Here is an 8,670-nt window from a genome sequence, read left to right as displayed (position 1 = left end):
GCCCGAGGACCGTCCAGAGCGGGACCAGAGTTCGGGCGGACGGCCCGGGGACCGTCCAGAGCGGGACCAGAGTTCGGGCGGACGGCCCGGGGACCGTCCAGAGCGGGACCAGAGTTTGGGGAAGGATGGAATGGGACCAGAGATGGTGGTGCTGGCTGCTGCTGGGGAAGGCGGGACGTTGGCAGCTGTTGGGTCAGGACGGGGTTCAGAAACTGCTGGACCAGACCTGGGTTCAGCAGCCGGGAGGTCGGACGAGGGTTCAGCAGCCGATGGGTCGGACGAGGGTTCAGCAGCCGATGGGTCGGACGAGGGTTCAGCAGCCGATGGGTCAGAGACGGGTTCTGCAGCCGAAGAGTCGAAGGCGAGTTCTGCAGCCAAAGAGTCGAAGGCGAGTTCTGCAGGCGAAGAGTCGAGGTCGAGTTCTGCAGGCGAAGTCGAGTTCTGCAGCCGAAGAGTCGGGTTCTGCAGACGAAGAGTCGGGTTCTGCAGACGCGGGGTCAGAGCCGGGTTCTGCAGCTGCGGGGTCAGAGCCGGGTTCTGCAGCTGCAGGTGATGGAGCCGGGCCCACTGGAGGCTTGGGGCCCACTGGAGGCTTGGGACCCACCGGAGGCTTGGGGCCCAGCGGAGGCTTGGGACCCAGCGGAGGCTTGGGACCCAGCGGAGGCTTGGGACCCAGCGGAGGCTTGGGACCCAGCGGAGGCTTGGGACCCAGCGGAGGCTTGGGACCCACCATTGTAGAGATACCAATAGATGGGGTGTCAGAACCAGTCCCCACAGAGACACAGGAAGGGGTGGGGCTGCAGCAGCAGGTGGTGGAGGCTGGGCTGCAGCTGGAAAAATGGGGTCAGAGCCGGGTTTTGCAGCTGCGGGGTCAGAGCCGGGTTCTGCAGGCGGCGAGTCCGGCGAGGGGTCTGCAGGTGGCGAGTCCGGCGAGGGGTCTGCAGGCGGCGAGTCCGGCAGAGCCGGAGCGGGCGGCGAGACCAGGAGAGCCGGAGCAGGCGACGAGACCAGGAGAGCCGGAGCGGGCAGTGAAACCAGTCCATTCGCCAATGAGGGGTGCTTGGGATGACCAGGGGGCGTGGCAGATGGCAGAAGAGAGCGCAGCACACGTCTCTCATTCCAAGCTTGAGAAAAAAGCTCAAACACCCCCGGTTTATAACCTTCTAGTTCCAACCGGGTAAACACGTTAACAAAGTCCTCAGCGGCCACCAACCTCTTCCACAGATCCTTGGGGGTGGCCCTGGTGTCCAGATAATTACGCGTTACCCGGTGGAGTTGCTCACGTTCGTGCTGGCGCTTGGAGCGGAGCGAAGAACCTGCTGGGTCTGGTCCGGTCATTCTATCACAATCCTCAGTGTTTAGACCCATTTGCAGGCAGGCGAGCGAGGCAGGAGTTTAAATAAAAACAATTTATTTAAACAACAAAAACAAAACGGCTGACGGGGCAGCAAAACTACAGGCAGGATCCAGGCAGACAACAGGACAGATTCAAACTCAGACAGATACCTGGCACAAGGAACAGAGGAGGACCATGTTGTCTGTGCAGCAATTTTGCAATGACCGGACGAGGAGTGGAGGAGAGAAAGGCTTTTTATAAGACAGAGGGAGAGTGAGTAATGAGAGCACCCGGGCAGGTGGCTGATGAGGGACAGGTGTGAATGATAAAGACTGAGGAGTGAGTGGAAAACAACAGAATCAGATATATAGGAACAGAAATCACACAAAGAGCAGAACAACAAAAGTACAAAAAGCAGAGTGGGGAACACAAATAAATATAAAGAAAACAGACAGGGACAGAGCCTGTCAGGGACGGAGATTTATCTTCCAACAAGACAATGATCCAAAACATAAAGCCAAATCTACAATGGAATGGTTCACAAATAAACGTATCCAGGTGTTGGAATGGCCAAGTCAAAGTCCAGACCTAAATCCAATCGAGAATCTGTGGAAAGAGCTGAAGACTGCTGTTCACAAACGCTCTCCATCCAACCTCACTGAGCTCGAGCTGTTTTGCAGGAAGAATGTGCAAGAATTTCAGTCCCTCATGTGTAAAACTGATAAGAGACATAACCCAAGAGACTTGCAGCTGGAACTGCAGCAAAAGACAACGCTACAAAGTATTAACACTAGGGGGCCGAATAATATTGCACGCCCCACTTTTCAGTTTTTTATTTGTTAAAAAAGTTTGACACATCCAATAAATTTCATTCCACTTCACGATTGTGTCCCACTTGTTGTTGATTCATCATAAAAAATTAAAATTTTACAACTTTATGTTTGAAGCCTGAAATGTGGCAAAAGGTTGAAAAGTTCAAGGGGGCCAAATACTTTCGCAAGGCACTGTAAATAAACTTTGACTTTGACCTTCTTCCTGTGAGGTGAGAGCTCTAACCACTGCACCACTGAGCCGCCCCTAAAGCTCCAGCCAACATCAGAGTCCAGGGGTAAACTGGGATGACTTGTGTAATAACCTAATCTGAGGTCTAAACTGTAGAAGAGTTCTAGAAGATAAAACACCTGTCCCTGGATGAAGAGCTCCCTGCAGGGACTCAAACAGTTCCTGTGCAGAGAGATGTTTATATTTATTCCAGTTTTAGAGCTGAATGAGAACTGAGACGAAAACTGAAAGATGTTTTTATCCAAGTTCAATTAGGTTTACTGTAATATCACCACATGTGGTACATGAGGTGGAACGAAATGATGTACTCAGGGTCCCAGTTACATCCAACAATAGCAAAAATATAAAGTATAAAAAGAAACCGTATATAAGGATCTAAGATATACGCTATTCGAACACAAAACAGTACGCTAAAATTCAAGATACTGTAGATGATAAATACTAATAATGTAAAACAATACACTGAACCACAGCAGCCAAAACATGAGTCTGTGGTGAGCAGATGAGTATGATTGAATACAAATCAGCAGCATGAGATCAGCAGCATGGATAATCAGCAGCACATATCACCAATCAAAGTGGCATTACAGTGATTATTCTGGTTAGATATTCATGAGTCTAACAGCTTCAGGGTAGAAGCTGTTCCTCAGTCTAATGGTTCTACACTTAATGCTCCTTAACCTCCTTCCTGAGGGGAGCGGGGCAAAAAGTGTGTGTGCTGGGTGAGTGGAGTCCTTCATGATGCAGGCAGCCCTCTTCCTGCATCTGGAGGTGTAGATGTCTGAGATGGTGCGGAGACTGACTCCAACAGTCTTCTGTGCAGCCTTCATCACTCTGCAGAGATTATCAGGGTGAGGGCTACTGGCCTGTAGTCATTCAGACCAGTCACTGTAGAACTCAGGAACTGGGATGATGGTGGCGATCTTCAGGTAGGTGGGAACAGTTGCCAGTGTGAGGGAGGAGTATGATCAAGAAGTAGTTGGAAGTTGCTGGAAAGTGTGTCTATCATTGTGATTATTTTGCACTGAAGGTGTTTTGTTTGAACATGCATTCTTAAACTCTGGACATGAGCTCAGCTTGAGACACCGGCGGAGCTCATGGATAAGATAAGAACAAGACAAACTGCAGTACAGCAGAGGGACAGACAGCTGAGTAAACAGATCATAAACCTCAAAGTTCTGCTTCTGCTCACCAGCTGCAGCAGGTCCTGCACTCGGCCTCGGACCCCTCTGAAGCCAAACGGCGGCGGGTAAATGAAGAGGTCATCAGAGGGCGGCTCATCTCTCCACAGGAAGGGTTGCAGTGTTCGGCTTGAGGCCGGGAGTTCAGCCAGCAGGTTCTGCCTTGTACCACCTGGACGACACCGACCCTCCAGAACTCTGTGCACATGTTCATGCACGAGCTGCAGGTGAAACAGAGCCAACAAATAGCAGTGAGAATGTTAGTATGTGGTGGAGGAGCCCTGAGTAGAGGTCAGAGTGTCAGCTCACTGACTGCTTGAAGAAACATACAAGTCAAAAAGTTCATGTAGTGCATGTGTGAGGAGTGATCCACCTGATCAGCACATAGAGCACCTGACAGGTGGCTCTGCCTCCTCACCTGTTTATGTGCAGGGGTGACGTGCAGCTCCACAGCTTCTCTCCTTTCTGTCCAGATGAGTGACAGCAAGAACGTCACCAGGCCCAGCATACTCAAAACTAGACATGCGGTCAAGCCACGCCTGCAGAAACACACAGAAGGAACCAGACCAAAACCACTGGATTTGTTAATTTCAAACCATGACACATAAAACACTACACCTGAGAGAATCTGTCTGCAAACATATGAGTTTCTCCAAAAAGTGGCTGCCCCACAGTGAGGTCCACAGCATGAGCGTATGAAACTAAGAACGAGCATGCTGCTGTGAGAGGCAGCAGTGAAGTGTTGGGTGTTCAAAAAGTCACCAAATGTCCAATGGTCCAGTGTTCAATCATTCACCAAATGTCCAATGGTCCAGTGTTCAATCATTCACCAAATGTCCAATGGTCCAGTGTTCAATCATTCACCAAATGTCCCATGGTCCAGTGTTCAATCGGTTACCAGATGTCCCATGGTCCAGTGTTCAATTGGTTACCAGATGTCCCATGGTCCAGTGTTCAATCGGTTACCAGATGTCCCATGGTCCAGTGTTCAATCAGTCACCACATGGACTATGGTACTGAATCCAGCCAGTCATCAGTGAGTGCTGACCTGTTGCAGTTACATGTTTGGTATGTGTAAGTTAGGGTTAGACTAGTTACTCATAAGTTGACACAAGTTAGGAACCAGTATAGCTGTTAAGCATACAAGTATCTTTATATGTTTAACATGTAACATTCTTACTTCTAAAAAATGTGTCCACGATGGCTTAAAGGATTCATGTTTGAGTATGTTGGACTTAGGGTGCATTCACACCAGCCCTGTTTAGTCCGCTTTAATCGAACTCTAGCTCGTTTTCCTAGAAAGTCCGGTTCATTTAGGGAGGTGTGAACGCGCTATCGAACTCTGTCATGGAACAAAAAGGCAAACTCTGGCCCGGGCTAAAACCTAGGTCTCGGTCCGGTAGAAGAGAACTCCAGCGTGGTTCGAGTGCAGTGTGAATGTAAACAGACCGGGCCCCGCTCCGCAGGGTAAACAAACATGCATTTCTCTGACCTTATATGGAGCCGTCAGCTGCCTTGTGTGGAAAAAACAATATTCTCCATGTTCTTCTGTCTCATCTTCTGCTCATGCTAAGTCCATTTTTGAAAAATTACAAAATATAACTCCTAAAACTGCTAAAACTTGACGCCACTTTGTTTTTATTTACAGAAGAAGAAGACGTGTCTTCAGAGGTTTTTGTGTTGTTTCTTTCAGTAGTTCTTGGTGCAGTGCCCCCACAGGCGAGCGGGGGAATAGGTTGGTTCAACAGGTTGACTCGACTGCACAGTGCAGTGTGAATGCAAACTCACCAGCTCACATGTAAACAAAAGGTCATGAATATTGGTCCAGAACCAAACCGAGTCTACCGGACTATCTGGTGTGAAAACGACCTAAATGTACATACATCAGATGTCTACACTGTTATAGTGTGCCAGAACCTCAAAGAGGAGGATAAAGTGTTTTTAATGTGTGAAGAAAAAACAGACACTGAAGTAAACTTGATCTAACAGAGGTCATCAGCTGAGCTTAGGTCAGAGACACAAAGATGTCTCCTATGGGACAGAAACTCCTTATCTGTTTAAACACCTTCTGTACACGGTGAGCAGGGAGCCTCTCATTAACTGGAGAAATGTTTTCTGACACCACAGCCATGCTGTCACCATGACTCAGCAACACAAATGTTTATCAGGAAGTAATGAAAACTACTTCTGATGAGACTGACGAGGCGTCTGAGTGTGACAGAGACGAGGACAACACTTCATGGACAGGCTGCAGATCGATGCCTGAAACAAACTTTAACACCTTAAACTTAGAAGAAGTTTGAAAGTTCTGTTGAGGATTTCTGCACCTGCATGACTACATTCCTCCTGAAACCCAGGAACAGCCTGCAGCTGCTCCACCTGTCTGCTCAGACAGCTCCAGCAGCTCATGCTGTAAATGGAGATGTTTCGATCGATGGACCACTGATCATGATCGGCCGATTTCCATTCAAAAGTATGTGATCGGCTGTTACCGATCAATGACTTTCAGTACCGATCACAAAAACTGATCACCTTTGCAGCCTGCAGAGGCCCGGTGGTGCAATATATATATATATATATATATATATATATATATATTTAGCAATGTTTTGAGATTTATTAGACTTTCTGCATCATTTAGCCTGTTGAGCATCTTCATGTTTTCAATCTGTTAAAGATTCTGTCAATGACGCTGTACATTTTTCAGTTGTCCTTTTAACTGAATAGTTGCTGTATTGTGCCTGCAAGATTTAAAAAAAAAAAAAGTTTTTATCTTGAAAAAGTTAATAAAACATGCTTTTGTCCAAATTAGGGTGATTTTATGGTTCCTGTTTTCCAGATCACGTAGCAAATAGCACTCATCTTAACTAAATCAAAAAATTACAACCAACACATGTGATCAGTATTGTGATCGGCAGCAAAAAACCTGTTCAGAGCAGCCCTAGTTGTACAGCTGCTCAACTCAAAGAAAAACAGATTATTAATCTGTTCAGATTAGAGGGGGAGAGCCTGACGCTGTCAGACCAGTCGCACTTACAGCTCTGTTGAACCAGATGAGCTGAATGTGTTGCCTCGAAACAAACAACTCTGTGCACCTTCTCTTCTGACACTGACCTCCCTGAGGGTTCAAGTATTGTTGAGTATTAACAATCAAATTCTTGTCATTAACACTTTGAAGGTTTATAACGAACACTAGTCTAAATGTGCTGATGACTGCAGGAGTTGACGTCAAATGTATTATTTTTTTATAAATGTAGAACAAATGTTGAGCGATGCCTTTATAACGGTTGCAGAGACAACTCCCAGCTGGAACAAAGGAGAAGACAAAGTTCTGGTTGGTCCGTTCTCTGGGTATGAAGTTTGTAGCAAGTACAGACAGGAAGTGAATAAAACAACAACACAGGGAGGAAGCGGACCAGCTCCAGGACCACCAGCTTTCAGGCCAGAGAGGAAATCTTCTTCACGGTGTTGCTGTTGGGATCAACCCTTAAAATCAGGTCCTGGTTGTGATCTGGTGAGGCTGCAGGATCTTAGAAGATGCCCTCATCAGAACGTGAAGAGGATCACTCTCAGCTACTACCACACTGTATTTTAGCTCATCATCTGTCAGTTTGAGAAGCTAAAGTCTCAGAACGATCAGCTGTTTCTGTTTCAGTGGGTTTGAATTAGAAACAAACCAAAATCCTTTAACTGAGCTCAGACTGTGGACAGATCTGCTGCTGCTGGTGTGTGTGTGTGTGTGTGTGTGCGTGAGTGTGTGCGTGCGTGTGTGTGCGTGCGTGTGTGTTGACTCACCTGTGTCCGGCCCAGTAAAGAGGAAACCTCATGATCTTCTCATGGACCTCAGACCCTGAGGTGTCCTCGGGTCTCTTTGCTGGAGCACAAAGGCCTCTGGCCCTCAGGCGGCTGGTCCTGGACACACAGACAGTAAGTGGATCATCAGAGCCAGGCTGTGTGAAGGAGTGGACCAAAGAGGAACCGGTGAATGCTGACAGTTTAAAGGTCGATCCAAACAAACGTTGACATTGTAACAAAAATCTGATTTATCGTCCTGAACACCATGGGAAACACAAAGTGGACTGCAGGAGGAACACTTCAGCTTCTTAAAACAAGATTGTGTTGGTACTAGCCGTGTAAACGGCCTGTTGGTTCTGGTTTACATCCTTCAGGTCCGAGCTGCCAGTGACAGGACACATCCATCCTGGTTATAAACTGCGTCAAAGCTTTTATCAAACATCTGCAGAGCTACGGAGCAGCAGCTGTGTAGGTTCTGGGTCAGAACCTCATCTACAACTGCAGATGTGGCTGAAAGCTGAAGTCATTCAACATGTTCAAAACCTGAGAACCAATTTGTTCCCCAGATACCAGAGTTAAACAAGACAAGAAGAAGTGCAGAGGTCCGCTCCAATCCTTCATGAGCCTCACAGCCTCAGGGTGGAAGCTGCTCCTGAACCCTCCTGCCTCGGGTGGGGGTGGTGGTGGTGGGGGGAAATCCCCAATGTTCCCTGCTCTGGTCCTGCATCTGCATGGTGGAGATGTCCTCTCTTCTGAGCAGATTTAATGACATTTGAAGCCTTCTTGTCAGACCCAGAGCAGCTGTCAGGACTCTCCTCCACCATGATAAAAACAGACGGCACTAAAGACGCTTTAGCAACTCCACTCGTCTCTCATCTCATCGGTTCTTCTCAGGCGGAGGCGATTTACCGCTGTGACTTGTTTTCCTGTTCTGTGAGCGGGACCATCAACACAGTGGATGGAAACATAACAGGTATTTGAGTCACTCAGCACGTTGTGGTCCTTATAGTCGGATTTCAATTTCGTTAGCTTATCCCGGCACTGCTCATCAGTCCGGGTGTATGCTACATGCTACATTATCTCTGATACCTCTCTGTAAATGAGCTCATTCCTTGTGGTGCCGTCCGTCAACATGATAACGAAGTGGAGGTTCAGATGTAGTTCTGCGAGGCGGTTCATCCAGTGATGTAGCTCTGCTGGCCAGTCAACAGCTGCTGTCTGCTTACATCAAAATTGTCACCTTGGTGCAGTCCGCTTGGAACCGCAAACAAGGTGTTCCCATAAACCGGGCTGAGT

The 8,670-nt window shown here is 47.9% G+C and overlaps 1 protein-coding gene across 1 annotated transcript in view; it reads right to left on the bottom strand.

Annotated features, from left to right (window-relative positions):
- st3gal5 (ST3 beta-galactoside alpha-2,3-sialyltransferase 5) overlaps window positions 1-7,471 on the bottom strand; it is an 18,776-nt gene extending 11,305 nt beyond the window's left edge. The window contains exons 1-3 of the mRNA XM_037675414.1: window positions 7,375-7,471; window positions 3,998-4,118; window positions 3,591-3,800 (exon numbers count right to left, since the gene is read on the bottom strand). Of these exons, the coding sequence (XP_037531342.1) occupies window positions 3,591-3,800; window positions 3,998-4,118; window positions 7,375-7,406 (363 nt within the window). The 5' untranslated portion in view covers window positions 7,407-7,471. The remainder of the gene's footprint in view (window positions 1-3,590; window positions 3,801-3,997; window positions 4,119-7,374) is intronic.
- Between the last annotated feature and the right edge of the window lie 1,199 nt (window positions 7,472-8,670).

Source organism: Nematolebias whitei, chromosome 4 (genome assembly GCF_014905685.2).
Source record: "Nematolebias whitei isolate Nwh7 chromosome 4, NemWhi1, whole genome shotgun sequence".
Classification (NCBI taxonomy): domain Eukaryota; kingdom Metazoa; phylum Chordata; class Actinopteri; order Cyprinodontiformes; family Rivulidae; genus Nematolebias; species Nematolebias whitei.
This window is presented reverse-complemented; position numbering and strand designations above follow the sequence as displayed.